This window comes from Echiichthys vipera, assembly GCF_963691815.1.
Source record: "Echiichthys vipera genome assembly, chromosome: 7".
NCBI classification, from domain to species: domain Eukaryota; kingdom Metazoa; phylum Chordata; class Actinopteri; order Perciformes; family Trachinidae; genus Echiichthys; species Echiichthys vipera.
Window position 1 is genome coordinate 8968363 of NC_139832.1, and position 19215 is coordinate 8987577.

The 19215-nt window shown below is 40.4% G+C and overlaps 2 protein-coding genes across 2 annotated transcripts; both read left to right on the forward strand.

Annotated features, from left to right (window-relative positions):
* Window positions 1-9548: 9548 nt before the first annotated feature.
* Window positions 9549-12888, forward strand: LOC310949073 (uncharacterized protein; the record flags this gene model as incomplete). The annotated part of the gene is made up of 4 exons (XM_083916406.1): window positions 9549-9679; window positions 10024-10326; window positions 11136-11618; window positions 12857-12888. The coding sequence occupies exons 1-4, from the start codon at window positions 9607-9609 to the stop codon at window positions 12886-12888; spliced, it is 891 nt and encodes a 296-aa protein (XP_083772532.1). The 5' UTR covers window positions 9549-9606.
* Window positions 12889-14777: 1889 nt separating this feature from the next.
* LOC310949641 (uncharacterized protein) lies at window positions 14778-18594 on the forward strand. The gene is made up of 3 exons (XM_083917141.1): window positions 14778-14915; window positions 15520-15822; window positions 16977-18594. The coding sequence occupies exons 1-3, from the start codon at window positions 14843-14845 to the stop codon at window positions 18401-18403; spliced, it is 1803 nt and encodes a 600-aa protein (XP_083773267.1). The 5' UTR covers window positions 14778-14842; the 3' UTR covers window positions 18404-18594.
* Window positions 18595-19215: the final 621 nt, after the last annotated feature.

Here is a 19215-nt window from a genome sequence, read left to right on the forward strand (position 1 = left end):
CTGGACAACCTGCAGCCTCAGGGTTTCACCTTGCAGCTCGCCATCTTTCAAAGTAACCAGGAGTACTGCGGATAAATAGGGTGTCAGGTGCCAGATTAACACCAGTAATTGGGAGGTATCTGAAAGTGTTCTCTAATTTTGTTCAGTTTTTTTTTCACAAAATAAAGGTTTTTGTTGAAGCACCTTTGTTGTTTAAATCGTAACACTTCTATACACTGGAATATGTGGATAAAGTTTTTAGATGGTTATATTATTAAGTTGTTTTTGTATGTGTCTTTCTATTTTTTTCTGTTTTATTTTTGTCAGTCTGCAATTTCTTTTTCTGTTTTTATTTTATTTACATATTCGAAATAAACATTTCAAGCAATCAATACAGGACCATGCTGTTTTCTTCATTTGTCAGAAATTTGAAAAATGTAAAGATGTTGTATAGACAAAGAAAAAAAAACTGTTCTCTGTACTAGAATCAAACAATATATACTGGGACATGTGTTTGATATACTGAGGGTAAGTACACACACACACAATAATAGGTCAACCACGTCAAATCATTTGTTCAACATTTTTTATATTGTTTTGACAATATACATCATTATATCATCCAGCCAGATGCCAGGGACATACGTTAGTAAGTGTTTTAACAATAGTAACAGAATGATTTCGTCTAGAGGCGTCATACAGCAATCAAATTCTACTTGAGGTACAGTTTTGAAGTCTTTGTTAAACTTTGAACTAAAGATATTCTGACATACTTGGTAAAAAGACATTTGAAAAAAAACAACAGCCACTGAGATCACAACATAACTTTAACAGCCTCTACTGAGCACTCCCTGTGAAACTCAATTCCTTGATTTGGGAGATTACAATTGTTTCAAAGAAAATACACTTTCATGCAAGTATACGGCCTCTTCTCTTCGTGGATTCTCATGTGGACTATAAAGTCGCTACTACTCAGGTAGCTTTCCCCACGTTTTGTGAGACTACGTGTCCTCACCAGTGTGATGTCTCATGATGTGATCCGTCAAGCGACTGCTTCTTTGGAAATCTTTACCACATGATTTGCAAGAATATGGCCTCTCACCTGTGTGGATTCTTGCGTGACTGATCAACGTTGATTTATCACTGAAACTCTTCCCACAGATCTTGCAATCGTGCGGCTTCTCACCAGTGTGGGTTCTCATGTGGACTCTTACGTTACTACTACTATGAAAATATTTCCCGCATGTTTCGCAAGAATACGGCTTCTCACCTGTGTGGATTCTCATGTGGACTTTCAAGTTACCACTTTTTCGAAAGTCTTTCAAACATATTTGGCAAGAATGTAGTTTCTCACCAGTGTGGATTTTTTCATGAGCTTTCAACGATTTTATGGAAGTGAAAATGTTCCCACACGTTTTGCAAGAATATGGCTTCTCACCTGTGTGGATTCTTGCGTGACTTATCAACGTTGATCTTTCCGTGAAACTTTGATCACAGATGTTGCAGTGGTACGGCTTCTCACCAGTGTGGGTTCTCATGTGGACTTTTACGTTACTACTACTGTGAAAAGATTTCCCACATGTTTCGCAAGAATACGGCTTCTCACCTGTGTGGATTCTCATGTGGACTTTCAAGTTACCACTTTTTTGAAAATCTTTCAAACATATTGGGCAAGAATGTAGTTTGTCACCAGTGTGGATTTTTTCATGATCCTTCAATGATTTTATAGAAGTGAAAATGTTCCCGCATGTTTTGCAAGAATATGGCTTCTCACCTGTGTGGATTCTTGTATGACTTATCAACGTTGATTTATCCCTGAAACTTTGATCACAGATGTTGCAATGGTGCGGCTTCTCACCAGTGTGGGTTCTCATGTGGACTTTCAAGTTACTTTGACTATGGAAATATTTCCCGCATGTTTCACAAGAATACGGCCTCTCACCTGTGTGGGTTCTCATGTGGACTTTCAAGTTACCACTTCTTTGAAAATCTTTCAAACATATTTTGCAAGAATATGGTTTCTGACCTGTGTGGATTGGTAAATGTCTCTTCAATCGTGTAATAGACTTGAATTCTTTTCCACATGTGTCACATTTCAAATCATCTTTACCTGTGTGGTTATTGAGGTGAACCTTTAACATTTTAGGGTTGCTAACATTGTCACTGGGGCTTCTGCTTCTGTGACGTCTCTTCTTGCTTTTTGCTGAACTACAGTCAGCAAAATGCAAGTTCAGAGTCTGATCCTCACTATGGTCACTTTCCTCATGAGCAGGATTCAACAATAACTCATCAGTCTCCTGCTGCAATACAAGCTGCTCTCCCCCCTCACTGGTGCAGAGATCCTCCTCTTTAATCTGTGGACGCTCTGGGTCCTCTTGATAGTCCTGTTGTTTGTCTATAACCTGTGGAGGCTCTGGGTCCTCTTGATGCTCCTGTTGTCTGTCTTTAATCTGTGGAGGCTCTGGGTCCTCTTGATGTTCCTGTTGTTCGTCTTTAATCTGTGGAGGCTCTGGGTCCTCTTGATGTTCCTGTTGTTCGTCTTTAATCTGTTGAGGCTCTGGGTCCTCTCGATGTTCCTGTTGTTTGTGTTTAATCTGTGGAGGCTCTGGGTCCTCTTGATGTTCCTGTTGTCTGTCTTTAATCTGTGGAGGATCTGGGTCCTCTTGATGTTCCTGTTGTTCCTCTTTAATCTGTGGAGGCTCTGGGTCCTCTCTGTGTTCCTGTTGTTTGTGTTTAATCTGTGGAGGCTGTGGGTCCTCTTGATGTTCCTGTTGTTTATGTTTAAACTGTGGAGGCTCTGGGTCCTCTTGATGTTCCTGTTGTTTCTCTTTAATCTGTGGAGACTCTGGGTCCTCTTCATGTTCCTCTTGTTTCTCTTTAATCTGTGGAGGCTCTGGGTCCTCTTGGTCCAGACTGGAGTTCCTCTGCTGAATACAGAAATGTTGCTGTGGGAGCTCTGGAGGGACAAAGGACAAAGGGAAAAAGACACAACTGTGATGGTAGATGGCAATAATAATAAGAACAAAGCCAAAAAGTCGTTCCTAGAGTCTCCAAAAGTAGAATGGGAGGCAGAGCCTTCAGCTACTAAGCTCCACTCCTCTGGAATCGACTCCCAAGTGTTATTCGGGAGGCAGACACTGTACCCATATTTAAGAGAAAACTTAAAACTTCCCTCCATGATAAAGCTTAGGGTTAGGTCTTAAAAGCCACTAGTTATGCTGCTGTAGATCTAGTCTGCTGGGGTATAATACTTTTCCTAATAATCTGAGCTACTGTCCTCTCTATTTGTATCATTCATGTCCCATTAATGCATTTTATGCTTTGTCGTCTTGCAATTTGTAGCAATGAAAACATTATCAGTAATATATCTTACTGTATCACAGCTGTTATTGCCGCTACTCATCATTGACCATAATTATTATCGCTGTCATATTCTACTACCATAGCTGTGCTTGTTTCTACTATTCAACTATATTAACTGACATACCATTTAAGATATCATTAATACAAGTGTCTCTCTGTCTGTCTTTGTCTCTTCTTTTCTTCCTTCCCAACTGGTCAAGACAGATGTCCGTCCTCCATGGAGCTGGGTCTGTCCGACGTTAAAGGGAAGGTTTTCATCGCCACTGTGTACTCCAGGAGGAATTATTGGGTCTATGTAAATCATAAATAAGTAACAGAGTGTGGTCTATACCTACTCTGTAAAGTTTCTTGGGATAACTGTTGTTATGATTTGGCACTGTAGATAAAATTGAATTGAATCGATGGAAGAAGATACGAACACCTGAGCGGAAAAATACAACACTTGTGTTTTATAACCATTCACTATGTTTTAAACCCCCACTGAGGTTGTACTCACCTATCCTGTGCAGCTGTATTTCGGGTTTCCAAGCGATATCCAGCAGTGTGCGCTGACGATGGATCTCTTCCTCCAACTCGACGACAGTTTGTTCAAAAACTCTGAATATGTCTTCAGCAGCAGCCGTTAGTCGCTCGTTGACAAACTCTCTCAAATGCTGAACTGAAGACATTGTTGTTGAGTTAAAACTAATATAAGTATATACACTACGGCTGCTATAGCATCTTTCAGCTAAATTCACGTGTGGCTGTAACCTTAGCTACAAGCGCTCTGTTGTTTACTTCCGCCAGTAATCCAGAGAAGAAGAAGAAGAAACTCCGTCACTTCCGCTGTAGAATCTCGTTCTGTGTCTAGGTCGTAAACCTACATTTTCTCGCTTAACCCTTATATTTCAACGCCTTACCTAAATCATCTAACCTTAATAATTCAAGTCCAATACATAACCTGAACAATTTAACCTCAAACATTCTATTATTATTATTATTGCATGACCATAACAATCTCGCGAGATTTGGGTAACCATGTAGACAAAACCGATCTTGTCCCGTGTTACCATGGTAGCCTGTTTAAAATTCCACGCAAATTAAAATAATAATAATAGTAATAATAATACTGATAATAATAAATGGATGACTACATGGATGCTAACAGAAGACATTTAGCTTTGCAGATGTTTTCCCAGACAGTTGACATAACTGGTGAGCTTTTTATTATTTTATGAATTAGTAGCATTGTAGCAGTGACAACTAGCTAGTTGCTAGCGTTAATTACAAATAGACTTTAAACGAGCCACCATGCACAAAGATAGGAGAGTACACTAAACACGATATTCAAGTAACTAAACACCCTTTTAAGCAGCAGAGTGTCCTTTAGGAAATACACACCTAATAGAAACAGAAAGAGACGTATCAACACCACCGAAGCCAGCATCAAATTGTTAGCTAAATGTGTACAACGTCGTCACTATATTGTGTTATTTTTTGTTTGTTTTTACATTTCATTATATTTTTATTGACCATTTAAAAATAACAATAACCATTTACCCCCTATAAAAGTCATGGGTCGGTAAAATACCGCTGTCATTTTAGTCAACTTATATTTGGAGTAATTACGTTTGTCGGGGAAATGTAGAATATGATATCTTAAATATGTGGGTTTACATGGGTGAGCGGAGAGGTGTCTGTCTCCTCTCAAATATGTGTACAAGGGGTTGGTTTATTATGTCGGTGCCATGACAGATGACACACTTTTGAGACACTTGTGTCTGTGATCATGTACTGACGTGCCACAGTTTCTCTGATCAGATTTGTTGTTATTAAACTATCTATTCGAGTCAGATCAACTGAGGCCCTCGAGTTATTTCTTTATGCCTCATCTAGAAGGATCATCAACATTACAAGTTTTCTTCATACAGTACTATGTAGTTACCTGTATATGTCTGCTTAATGATGAAAATGTGACATAAAAGAATGAAACCTTTATTTTAGTAACCACATTCTTTGTAGCCATCAGTTCCTTTATATTCAAAATAACAGCAGTGCAGCTGTGGTTTAGTGTGTTTCACTATTTGATGCCTGACAGGGAAAATGCATTTTGTATTAAGGTTTAACTAGACTACTATCATGTATTCATGAGGAATTTGGTTATTTAAAGTATTCTTTTCATGGGTTGCATGACCCGTAAGGCCTACGTCTCAGATAAACAACCTTTTACAGGCTGTCTTGTTATTTGTGTACTTTCCTACGAACAGTGTCATTGCAATATCATTTTTCTAATATTCCTTTTGCCATTTGTCCCTCCAGAGCTCCCACAGCAACGTGTCTGTAAGGAGGAGGAGTTTCTCTCTGACCAGCAGCAACTCTGTATTCAGGAGAGGAACTCCAGTCTGAACCAAGAGGACCCAGAGCCTCCACAGATTAAAGAAGAACACCAGGATGATCTAGAACTTTCACATATTAAACAGGAACATCAAGAGGACCCAGAGCCTCCACAGATTAAAGAGGAACAACAAGAGGCCACAGAGCCTTCACAGATTAAACACGAAGAACATCAAGAGGACCCAGAGCCTCGAAAGATTAAAGAAGAACACCCGGATGATCTAGAACTTTCACAGATTAAACAGGAACACCAAGAGGTCTCAGTGCCTTCACAGATTAAAGACAAACAACAGGAACATCAAGAGGACCCTGAGCCTCCACAGATTAAAGACAAACAACAGGAACATCAAGAGGTCTCAGAGCCTTCACAGATTAAAGACAAACAACAGGAACATCAAGAGGACCCTGAGCCTCCACAGATTAAAGACAAACAACAGGAACATCAAGAGGACCCAGAGCCTCCACAGATTAAAGAGGAACAGCAGGAACTCTGCAGCAGTGAGGGGGGAGAGCAGCTTGTACTGCAGCAGGAGACTGATGAGTTGTTGTTGAATCCTGCTCATGAGGAAAGTGACCACAGTGAGGATCAGACTCTGAACTTGAGAACAGAAGAAATTCAGTATGTGGTGGAGGAAAATTCTCTTAACTGTATTTCAGGAAAAAGCAAGAAGAGACGTCACAAAAGCAGAAGTCACAGTGGGAGTGTTAACAACCCTAATTTGTCAGAAGTTCACCTCAATAACAACACGGGTAAAAATGATTTCAAATGTGACACATGTGGAAAAGAATTTAAGTTTATTTCACGATTGAAAAGACATTTAACAATCCACACAGGTGAGAAGCCATATTCTTGCAAAATATGTGGGAAAAACTTCAGACAAAGCGATTACTTGACACTCCACATGAGAACCCACACAGGTGAGAAGCCATATTCTTGCGACACATGTGGGAAAAGTTACCAATGTAAAAGTAAGTTGAAAGTCCACATGAGAACCCACACAGGTGAGAAACCATATTCTTGCGAAACATGCGGGAAAAAATTCAATGGGATAACAACATTGAAAAATCATATAAAAACCCACACTGGTGAGAAACCATATATTTGCAAAATATGTGGGAAAAATTTCAGACAAAACAGTAACTTGACAGTACACATGAGAACCCACACTGGTGAGAGGCCATATTCTTGCGACACATGTGGGAAATGCCACCCAAGTAGACATAGGTTAAACCTCCACATGAGAACCCACACAGGTGAAAAACCATATTCTTGCAAAACCTGCGGGAAAAGTTTCCAAAGTAGTAGTATCTTGAAAGTCCACATGAGAACCCACACAGGTGAAAAGCCATATTCTTGCAAAACGTGTGGGAAAAGATTTAATCAGATAGTATCATTAGTAAGTCATACAAGCGCTCACACAGGTGAGAGGCCATATCCTTGTGAAACATGCGGGAAAACTTACCTAACAAGTAGTAACTTAAAAGTCCACATGAGAACCCACACAGGAGAAATGCCATATGTTTGCAAGACCTGCGGGAAAAGATTCTGTTATGCTTCAGTATTGAAAGGCCACATGAGAATCCACACAGGTGAAATGCCATATTCTTGCAAAACATGCGGGAAAAGATTTAATCACTCAACATCACTGAAAAGTCATACAAGAATCCACACTGGTGAAAAACCATATTCTTGCAAAACATGTGGGAAACGCTTCCTGAATAGTGGTAACTTGAAAGTTCACATGAGAACCCACACAGGTGTGAGGACGTATGTTTGCAAGGCCTGCGGGAAAAGATTCGGCTACGCTAAAGTATTGACAGTCCACATGAGAATCCACACAGATGAAATGCCATATTCTTGCGAAACATGCAGGAAAAGATTCAATACCATAACATCGCTGAAAAGTCACGTAAGAACCCACACAGGTGAGAAGCCATATTCTTGTGAAATATGTGGGAAAAATTTCCGACAAAGCAGTAACTTGACAGTCCACATCATGAGACACCACAAAGGCGAGGACACGTAGTCTCACAAATTGTGGGGAAAGTCACCTGAGTAGTAGTGAAGTCCATGTGAGAATCCACACAGAGGAGAAGAAGCCGTATACATGTAAATCATGGGAAATATTTAAGTTGTAACACTAAATTGATAGTTCTCATAAGGCGTAAAAGTGTATACGCGTGCATACAAGCAAGTATGTTACATGATTGCAAAACAATGAGGTTTTCTCAAATCTCATACACCTGACGATCAGTATATACACATGAGAAATCATATCGCTGAAACTCCTGTGGAGATCGGTTCACTAACTGAATGAAATACACTTTTGCAGAAGCTACATTTCTGTAACTCAATGTAAAATATTTTCCACATCCTTGAGGTGTCAATATACCAGAGTAACATTTCCCATCATATGACTGTATTACTTGTATTTCTTTTGGCAAACAGTATTTCTTTGAAACAATTGTAATCTCCCAAAGTGAGTGCTCAGTAGTGGCTGTTTAAGTTATGTTGTGATCATAGTGGCTGTTGGTTTTTGTCAAATGTCTTTTTACAAAGTATGTCAGAATAACTTTAGTTTAAAGTTTAACAAAGACTTTAAATCCTTGCACCTCAAGTAGAATTTGATCATTGTATGAAGCCTCTAGACGTGTTTGCAAGAAGTCAGATTTTACATTTTAAAATGTCAGCAACAAATCTCCATTTCAAAATGTCCGTAGCCTGTAGGAAATCATTCTGTTACTATTGTTAATACACTAACTAACTTATGTGCGTGGCATTTGGCTGGACGATATAATGATGTATATTGTTAAAACAATATAAAAAATGTTGAACAAATGATTTGACATGGTTGGCCTATTATTTTGTGTGTGTGTGTGTGTGTGTGTGTGTGTGTGTGTGTGTGTGTGTGTGTGTACTTACCATCAGTATATCAAACACATGTTCCAGTATATATTGTTTGATCCTACAGAGAACAGTTTTTATTCTTTTTATACACCATCTTTAGAAGTTTCTGTTAAATGAAGAAAACAGCATTCTAACTGTAACAACACTGCACAGTACTGACTGATTGATTGATTGAAATGTTTATTTCGAATATGTAAATAAAATAGAAACAGAAATTAATCAAAAATGACTGTAGCATGATCATACAAGAAGGTTAGCTTACCGTTCGAGGAGAAACATAGCCATTTCTGCGTGCGTTTTAATGTCGTTGAACTCCTTTATCTCAGTCCATCTAGTGAATGCTTGGCCGATACTGACTCTTGTTTTTGCCTGTCTCCCGTCACTCAGTTGCTGGGACAAATAAGCAGCTGCAGGATTGGAAAACTCCATTTCACCAGTGCCAGCCTACGGTAGCTGCACAGAACAACAGACAACCGTGGCAACCAGCAATGCCGGCTGCTATTGGTTGCTACAGTGGAAACAGAACTTGACAGGAGGTCATTATCAAATCCGTCAAAAATGATTTTTAAACATGAATTCAGACCAAATATATTTTTTATGGAAAAGCAATACCTTAATTTTGTACCCCTTAAAACACCCCGTGGGTGTATTATTTTAAAAAAAGAAAGAAAAAACATTTAAATAAATGCTCTGCAAAAAAAGAGTACTTTACTAAAGTAAAGAAAAAGAGATGATAAAAAAAATTAAGTCACTATTTTGTATTGTTTTTTCACATGTTGACATACAGTATAGCTTCGGTCCCCACTCCAGCATAGCAGGCGGCGGTAATGCACCTAAACATTGGTTACTATGGGTTACCAACCGCCATTACACCGTAGAAGAAGAAAGAAAGCTCCTCCCACTTCCGCTTTCTTCTCCTGTGTTTGTTTACACACACGGTGATATTAAAAATAACACGCAAATTAAAAGAAAGAAGCGGAAACATGGATGACAGCAGGGATATTAATATAAGAGTGATAGCTTGGTACACGGTTGAACCGGCAGTTGATATTCCTGGTGAGTTTCTTTATTTATATTTCATTTTTAGTAGCATTAGCATAGTAGCAATACTGTTTTTAATTCACAGCAATGAGCTTCGGCAGCTGCCTGTGCCTGTCTAAAATGAACCAAATAAAGAAACATTTTGGTATATTTTTGATAATTATCCACATGAGAGTTTCAACACTCTGCTACACTTTAAGATGAGGCCAAAACCACTTAGAGACTGGAAAGTTTATACCATTTTATTCCATCCATCTTTAGTATATACTGACGTTTGCGTTGTATTTTTGTTGTTGTTGCTGAGATGTCTGTGTCTTCTACAATCACAGTAGTGACCTGTTTGTTCTCTGCTCATCCAGAGCTCCCACAGCAACAAGTCTGTACGGAGGAGGAGTTCATCTCTGAGCAGCAGCAGCTCTGTGTTCAGGACCAAGAGGACCCAGAGCCTCCACAGGACCCAGAGCCTCCACAGATTAAAGAAGAACACGAGGAACTCTGCATCAGTGAGGAGGGAGAGCAGTTTGTTCTGAAACAGGAGACTGATGACTTTATATTGACTCCTGCTCATCAGGAAAGTGACCACAATGAAGATCAGACTCTGAACTTGAGTAAAAGATTCAGTGATTCATCAGTATCGAACAATCGTATAACAACCCAAACAGGTGAGTAGCCAGATTTTTATTTTTTTTTAATAGTAACTTGAAAGGCTGCATGAGAACCCATATAGATGAGAAGCTGTAGTCTTGTAAAAAAAAAAAGTGGTTCTAAACCTTTTCTGTGTCCGTGACGGCGTACGGCCAGGCAGCGTCCAGGTCTTCACAGATGCCTCCCTGACTGGTTTGGGCAGGACTCTTGACAAAGCTGACATGCGACGTGCATGGCTGAGCTCCCCAAACCACATCAACCTGCTCGGTCTCACAATGGTGCAGAGGGCGCTGCGCCGCTTCGATGAGCAGGTTGCTCATCGTGGTTAATAATAAGAAAACATAGTGGTTTCTACATCAACAGAAGGGGTGGCAGCTCTGCACAGTATGGCAGCATCCATGCTGTTTTGGCAAAGGTTAGGATCTGACTAGGGCACTCTAGGACATTCACCTTCCTGTCCTTTAGCCACTCTGTTGTGTTATGTTGGTGTGTTTTGGTTGTTGTCCTGCTGGAAGATGAACCACCTGCCCATCTTCAAGTGTCCAACAGAGGGCCGCAGGTTTTTCCTTAAGAATTTGCTGTGAGCAAATCATAGAATGCAAAGAGCAGGAGGAAGATGTCATCTCAGAATGAGACCAGGGCCGGCAGACGTCTGCAACTTCACCACAGAGCCAATATAAAACTTTATTGATGTTGTCCAGGAACAGGAAAATGTCTCATGTATGACCCTAATGATTTAAAGACACAAGTGTTGTATTTTTTTCCGTTGTCCGTTTCCTCTACCATCGAAGTAATATCATATTTATTTTATCATTTGTCCCTCCAGAGCTCCCACAGCCACATGTCTGTAAAGAGGAGGAGGTTCCTTCTGGCGAGCAGCAGCTCTGTGTTAAGAAGAGGAACCCCGGTCTGTACCAAGAGGACCCAGAACTTCCACAGATTAAACAGGAACATCAAGAGGACCAAGAACTTCTACAGATTAAAGAGGAACACCAAGAGGACCCAGAGTCTCCACAGATTAAAGACGAGCTGGAGGAACTCTGCATCAGTGAGGAGGGAGAGCAGCTTGTACTGAAGCAGGAGACTGATGGGTTGTTGTTGAATCCTGCTCATGAGGAGAGTGACCACAGTGAGGATCAGACTCTGAAATGGAGAATAGATGAAACCCAGATTTTGTTGGAGGAAAACCCTTTAACATATATTTCAGGAACAAGTTCTGTTGTATCAGAACCAAATAGTGATGACCAGCTCCTCTCTCAAGAAGGTGATAAGTCAAATACTTGTAAAACCTGTGGCAAAGTCTTCACACGTAGAAGTAACTTGATAACCCATGTGAGAATCCACACAGGGGAGAAGCCGTTCCTTTGCAAGACCTGTGGGAAAAGTTTCAGTGATAGATCAGCGTTGAATGTTCATATAAGAATCCACACAGGTGAGAAACCATATGCTTGCAAAACATGTGGGAAATGTTGCATAACTAGTAGTGAGTTGAAAGCCCACATTAGAGTGCATACAGGTGAGAAACCATACTCTTGCAAAATATGTGGGAAAAGATTCAATCACATAACATCATTAAAGATTCATATAAGAACGCATACAGGTGAGACGCCATTTTCTTGTGAAATATGTGGGAAAAGTTGTCTAAGTAGCAGCGACTTGAAAGTCCACACGAGAACCCACACAGGTGAGAAACCATATTCCTGCACAATATGTGTGAAAAATTGTCTAAGTAGTAGTGACTTGAAAGTCCACATGAGAACCCACACAGGTGAGAAGCCGTACCACTGCGAGACCTGTGGGAAAAGTTTTAGTGATAGATCAGCATTGACTGGTCACATAAGAACCCACACAGGTGAGAAGCCATTTTCTTGCAAAACGTGTGGGAAATGTTGCGTAACTAGTAGTGACTTGAAAGTCCACATGAGAATCCACACAGGTGAGAAGTTGTATACTTGCAAAACATGCGAGAAAGCTTTCAGAAGTAGCAGTAATCTAAAAGGACACATGAGAATCCACACAGGTGAGAAGTCCTATACTTGTGAAACATGTGGGAAAGATTTCAGAAGTAGCAGTAATTTGAAAGACCACACGAGAATCCACACAGGTGAGAAGTCCTATACCTGTGAATCATGTGGGAAAGCTTTCAGAACAAACAGTAACTTAAAAGTTCACATGAGAACGCACACAGGTGAGAAGACGTACCTTTGCAAAGGCATAGAGGAGTGCATACAGACAAAGTAGCTTTTGTATTTGAACCCACACAAAGAGAGGAGCCGCATAATTGCAACACTAAAAATCACATAATTAAAAAAACAAAACACTTGAGGCTTAATATGCACATGAGAAACCATAGAGCTGAAACTTGGGTTCATTAACAGAATGAAATACATTTTTGCAGTAGCTACATCTCCATAACTGAATGTTAAATATCTTCCACAACCTTGAGGTGTCAATATACCAGAGTAACATTTCCCATCATATGACTGTATTACTTGTATTTCTCTTGGCAAACTATTTTTTTGAAACAATTGTGATCTCCCAAAACAGTCAAAGTGAGTTTCACAGTGAGTGCTCAGTAGTGGCTTTTAAAGTTATGTTGTGATCTTAGTGGCTGTTGGTTTTTGTCAAATGTCTTTTTACAAAGTATGTCAGAATCACTTTAGTTTAAAGTTTAACAAAGACTTTAAATCCTTGCACCTAAAGTAGGATTTGATTGTTGTATGAAGCCTCTACACGTCTTTGCAAGAAGTCAGATTTAACATTTTAAAATGTCAGCAACAAATCTCCATTTTAAAATGTCCGTAGCCTGTAGGAAATCATTCTGTTACTATTGTTAATACACTTACTAACTTATGTGCCTGGCATCTGGCTGGACGTTATAATGATGTATGTTGTCAAAACAGTATAAAAAATGTTGAACAAATGATTTGTCAAGGGGTTGACCTATTATTTTATGTGTGTGTGTGTGTGTGTGTGTGTGTGTGTGTGTGTGTGTGTGTGTGTGTGTGTGTGTGTGTGTGTGTGTGTGTGTGTGTGTGTGTGTGTGTGTGTGTGTGTGTGTGTGTGTGTGTGTGTGTGTGTGTGTGTGTGTGCGCGTGCGCGTGTGTGCATATAAGTGTGTACTTACCATCAGTATATCAAACATATGTCCTAGTATATATTGTTTGACCCTAGTACAGAGAACAGTTTTTATTAGTAGTGGGAAGTAGGTTTCGACTTCGTTAGTGCTCTATTGGGTCTTAACGGCAGTCGTTGGAGTCACAGGAGGCCATTTGTGAACAGTTGTTCTTTGAGTTAGATTGTTAAATCTCCTGGGAAGGGATGAAAGGGCAGCATTGTAAATTGGAGATAAGTCTTGTCTCAGATCTCAGATAATCTACAATTTACAATGCTGCCCTTTCATCCCTTCCCAGGAGATTCAACAATCTAACCTCAAAGAACAACTGTAACAGAAACATCAAGTTCACCAGAGAAGAAGTCAAGGACAACAGTTTGCCTTTCTTATACTGTGACGTCCATATGGAGAATGACAGGAGCCTCTGCATAGGGGTGTGCAGAAAACCCACTCACACAGATCAATATCTACTGTTTGACTCCCTACACCAATTATCAGAACCCTGCAACACAGAGCTGATAACGTACCCACCAGCTCACAGGCCCAAGGGGGGAAATGCAAGCACCTGAGAGGCGCCCTCACAACTCGTGGTCACCCCAGCTGGACCTTTGTGAAAAGGGCAGCTGCTTCCAGAAAGAAAACCTTTTATTTACAATGCTGCCCTTTCATCCCTTCAGGAGATTCAACAATCTAACCTCAAAGAACAACTGTTCACAAATGGCCTCATGTGACTCCAACGACTGTCGTTAAGACTCAATAGAGTACTGACGAAGTCAAAACCTACTTTCCACCAACGACCACGACCGCCACTCTAACAACGGTCGTTGGCACTTGGAGCACAAAGGGTCCCAGTGACATCATCGGCTTTGTGAGAGGTGAAATACCAGGATCTCCTCACCAGTTAGTTGGTCCTGGACCAGTCCCAGCCTGGTCAGATGCGTACATGAACTGAGGAAGCCTATTGGATGAGAGGTGAAACGTCTGCCTGGACAAATAACCAAGTCCAGTTGCTTTTGACTGAAATTGCTTTGAGGATAACGATGACCTGAACAAATGAGAATAATCACAGGCTTATAGATTTTGATAAAGATTCTACATATTCAACCTTTAAGAAAAAAAGAGTACTGGATTAGAAACGCTTTCTCATTATTTGAGAGAAAAAGAGGTGATAAAATAATTAAGTAGCTATTTTGTATTGATTTTTTGTCACCTGGTGACATACGGTACATCTTTGGGCCACACTCCAGCATAGCAGTTGGCGGTAATGCACCTAAACGTTGGTTACTATCGGTTACCAACCGCCATTACACCGTAGAAGAAGAAAAGCTCCTCCCACTTCCGCTCTCTTCTCCTGTGTTTGTTTACACACACGGTGATATTTTAAAATTCCACGCAAATTAAAAGAAAGAAGCGGAAACATGGATGACAGCAGGGATATTAATATAAGAGTGATAGCTTGGTACACGGTTGAACCGGCAGTTGATATTCCTGGTGAGTTTATTTATATATATTTCATTTTTAGTAGCATTAGCATAGTAGCAATACTGTTTTTAATTCACAGCAATGAGCTTCGACAGCTGTCTGTGCCTGTCTAAAATGACCCAAATAAAGAAAGATGTTGGTATATTTTTGATAATTATCCACAGGAGGGTTTCAACACTCTGCTACACTTTAAAATGAAGCCAAAACCACTTAGAGACTGGAAAGTTTATGCCATTTTATTCCATCCATCTTTAGTATATACCAGGGGTAGGCAATTCCGGTCCTGGAGAGCCACTGTCCTGCATGTTTAAGGTTTCTCTCTGCTCTAACACACCCACTTCTAAGGATTTGCTCGTTATCAAGCAGCGGATGCTTGTCACAGTTTGATTATTGTTAGACTCAGGTGTGTTAGGGAAGGGAGAAACCTAACGTATGCAGGACAGTGGCTCTCCAGTACCGGAATTGCCTACCCCTGGTATATACTGTATATAATCTATCGCTGACATTAAACATGATCCCAATGGTTTAAAGACGGCTGCATTGTATTTTTCTGCTGAGATGTTTGTGTCTTCTACAATCACAGTGGTGACCTATTTGTTCTCTGCTCATCCAGAGCTCCCACAGCAACAAGTCTGTACGGAGGAGGAGTTCATCTCTGAGCAGCAGCAGCTCTGTGTTCAGGACCAAGAGGACCCAGAGCCTCCACAGGACCCAGAGCCTCCACAGATTAAAGAAGAACACGAGGAACTCTGCATCAGTGAGGAGGGAGAGCAGTTTGTTCTGAAACAGGAGACCGATGACTTTATGTTGACTCCTGCTCATCAGGAAAGTAACCACAATGAAGATCAGACTCTGAACTTGAGTAAAAGATTCAGTGATTCATCAGTATTGAACAGTCGTTTAACAACCCAAACAGGTTAGAAGCCATATTTTTGTAAAACACGAGATGGAGGTTTCAAATCTAATAGTAACTAGAGAGTCTGCATGAGAACCCATATAGATGAGAAGCCTTAGTCTTGTAAAAAAGTGGTTCTTAACCTTTTCTGTGTCCACGGCGGGGTACGGCCGGGAAGCATCCATCCAGCATCGTGGTTAATAAGAAAACAAACACAGTGGTTTCTACATCAACAGACGGGGTGGCAGCTCTGCACAGTATGACAGCATCCATACTGTTTTTGGCAGACTGCAACCCTTGCCACCTGATAGACCAGTACTTATTTTATTACCTGGAAGAAGATATTGTGCAAATAATTATCCTAGTTTTAGGGCCCGTCTACACAAAGACCCGTTTTCCTGGTACTGCACAACTTTAGTGTCGTTTTGGTGACCATCCACACGCAGCCAGCGTTATCAGAGCCTGAAAACGGTCTTTTTTGTAACCTAGTCCCAGAGTGGGAATATTGGAGAACAGCCCCCCTGGCGGTATAGACTGGATACAAACTTGCAGTCATTGCCCCACCTCGGACCTCTAACCCCTGCGGCGTCACAGACAACAACAACAGTGCTTCTGCGTGAGAGGAGATACACTGAACTGTACTCTGAGCGACATGTATGGGAGTGAATTAGGCCGACCAGATATTACTCCATTTTCCCTGATGGTATCAATTCACTAAATTGGTCGCTCGTAGCTTTTAATAAATAAAGTTGCCAAGGAGGTTGCAAAAAATAGCGTGACAGTGAGAGAGTGTGAGTGCTTTGGGACAGTGAAGCAGTGTTTGGATATGTCTCTGCCAACTTTGTGCACCTAGAGTGGGAAATATTTCCCCATTCTTCCTGCAGAACTGTTCGAGTTCAGTCAAATTCTGTGGTGAGCAGCGATAGACTGCACTCTTCAAGTCCATCCACAGATTTTCTGTAGGATTTAGTGCAGGGCTCTGACTATGCCATTCTAGGCCATTCACCTTCCTGTCCTTTAGCCACTGTGTTGTTTTTATGGTTGTGTGTTTTGGGTTGTTGTCATGCTGGAAGGTGAACCACCTGCCCATTTTCAAGTGTCTACTATTTTTTCTGTTGTCCGTTTCCTCTACCATCAGAGTAATGTCATATTTATTTTATCATTTGTCCCTCCAGAGCTCCCACAGCCACCTGTCTGTAAAGAGGAGGAGGTTCTCTCTGACGAGCAGCAGCTCTGTGTTAAGAAGAGGAACCCCAGTCTGTACCAAGAGGACGCAGAACTTCCACAGATTAAAGAGGAACATCAAGAGGACCAAGAACTTCTACAGATTAAAGAGGAACACCAAGAGGACCCAGAGTCTCCACAGATTAAAGACGAACAGAGGGAACTCTGCATCAGTGAGGAGGGAGAGCAGCTTGTACTGAAGCAGGAGACTGATGGGTTGTTGTTGAATCCTGCTCTTGAGGAAAGTGACCACAGTGAAGATCAGACTCTGATATGTAGTGTAGATGAAACCCAGATTTTGTTGGAGGAAACCCCTTTAAGATATAATTCAGTAACAAGTTCCGTTGTATCAGAGCCAAACAGTGATGACCAGCTCCTCTCTAATGAAGGTGATAAGTCAAATACTTGTAAAACCTGTGGCAAAGTCTTCACACGTAGAAGTTACATGAAAACCCACGTGAGAATCCACACAGGTGAGAAGCCGTTCCTTTGCAAGACCTGTGGGAAAAGTTTCAGTGATAGATCAGCGTTGAAAGTCCATATAAGAATCCACACAGGTGAGAGGCCATTTTCTTGCAAAACATGTGGGAAATGTTGCATAACTAGCGGTGAGTTGAAAGCCCATATTAGAGTGCATACAGGTGAGAAACCATACTCTTGCAAAATATGTGGGAAAAGATTCAATCACATAGCATCATTGAAGATTCATATAAGAACCCACACAGGTGAGACGCCATTTTCTTGTGAAGTATGTGGGAAAGGTTGTCTAAGTAGCAGTCACTTGAAAGTCCACACAAGAACCCACACAGGTGAGAAACCGTATTTCTGTACAATATGTGGGAAAAGTTGCCTAAGTAGTAGTGACTTGAAAGTCCACATGAGAACCCACACAGGTGAGAAGCCGCACCACTGCGAGACCTGCGGGAAAAGTTTTAGTGATAGATCAGCGTTGACTGGTCACATAAGAACCCACACAGGTGAGAAGCCATTTTCTTGCAAAACGTGTGGGAAATGTTGCATGACAAGGAGTGACTTGAAAGTCCACATGAGAATCCACACAGGTGAGAAGTTGTATACTTGCAAAACATGCGAGAAAGCTTTCAGGAGTAGCAGTAATCTAAAAGGACACATGAGAATCCACACAGGTGAGAAGTCCTATACTTGTGAAACATGTGGGAAAGCTTTCAGAAGTAGCAGTAATTTGAAAGACCACACGAGAATCCACACAGGTGAGAAGTCATATACCTGCAAAACATGTGGGAATGGTTTCAGAACTAACCGTAAATTAAAAGTCCACATGAGAACTCACACAGGTGAGAATCCGGACCTTTGCAAAGGCATAGAAGACTGCATACAGACAAAAAGAATAGACGCTTAATTGGAACACTAAAAATCACATAATTAAAAAAACAGAAAACACTTGAGGCTTAATATGCATATGAGAAACCATAGAGCTGAAACTTGGGTTCACTAAGTGAATGAAATACATTTTTGCAGTAGCTACATCTCCATAACTGAATGTAAACTATTTCCCACAACGACCAGGTGTCAATATCTCAGTGTAAAGTTTGTTGTTGTTTTCTCAAATCATATGATAAATCATATCGCTGTAACTCAATGTGAAATATTTTCCTCAACCTTGAGGTGTAAGTATACCAGTGAACAGTATTTCCTTGAAACAATTGTAATCTCCCAAAGTGAGTGCTCAGTAGTGGCTTTTAAAGTTATGTTGTGATCTTAGTGGCTGTTGGTTTTTTGTCAAATGTCTTTTTACAAAGTATGTCAGAATCACTTTAGTTTAAAGTTTAACAAAGACTTTAAATCCTTGCACCTAAAGTAGGATTTGATTGTTGTATGAAGCCTCTAGACGTCTTTGCAAGAAGTCAGATTTTACATTTTCAAATGTCAGCAACAAATCTCCATTTTTAAATGTCCGTAGCCTGTAGGAAATCATTCTGTTACTATTGTTAATACACTAACTAACTTATGTGCCTGGACTATATAATGATGTATATTGTCAAAACAATATAAAAAATGTTGAACAAATGATATTGACATATGTCCCAGTATATATTGTTTGATCCTAGCACAGAGAACATTTTTTTTCCTTTTTATATACAGTGCCTTGAAAAAGTATTAAATGATACCTGGTTTACAAAAACTTAAGCAAATAAAAATCTGAAAATGTGG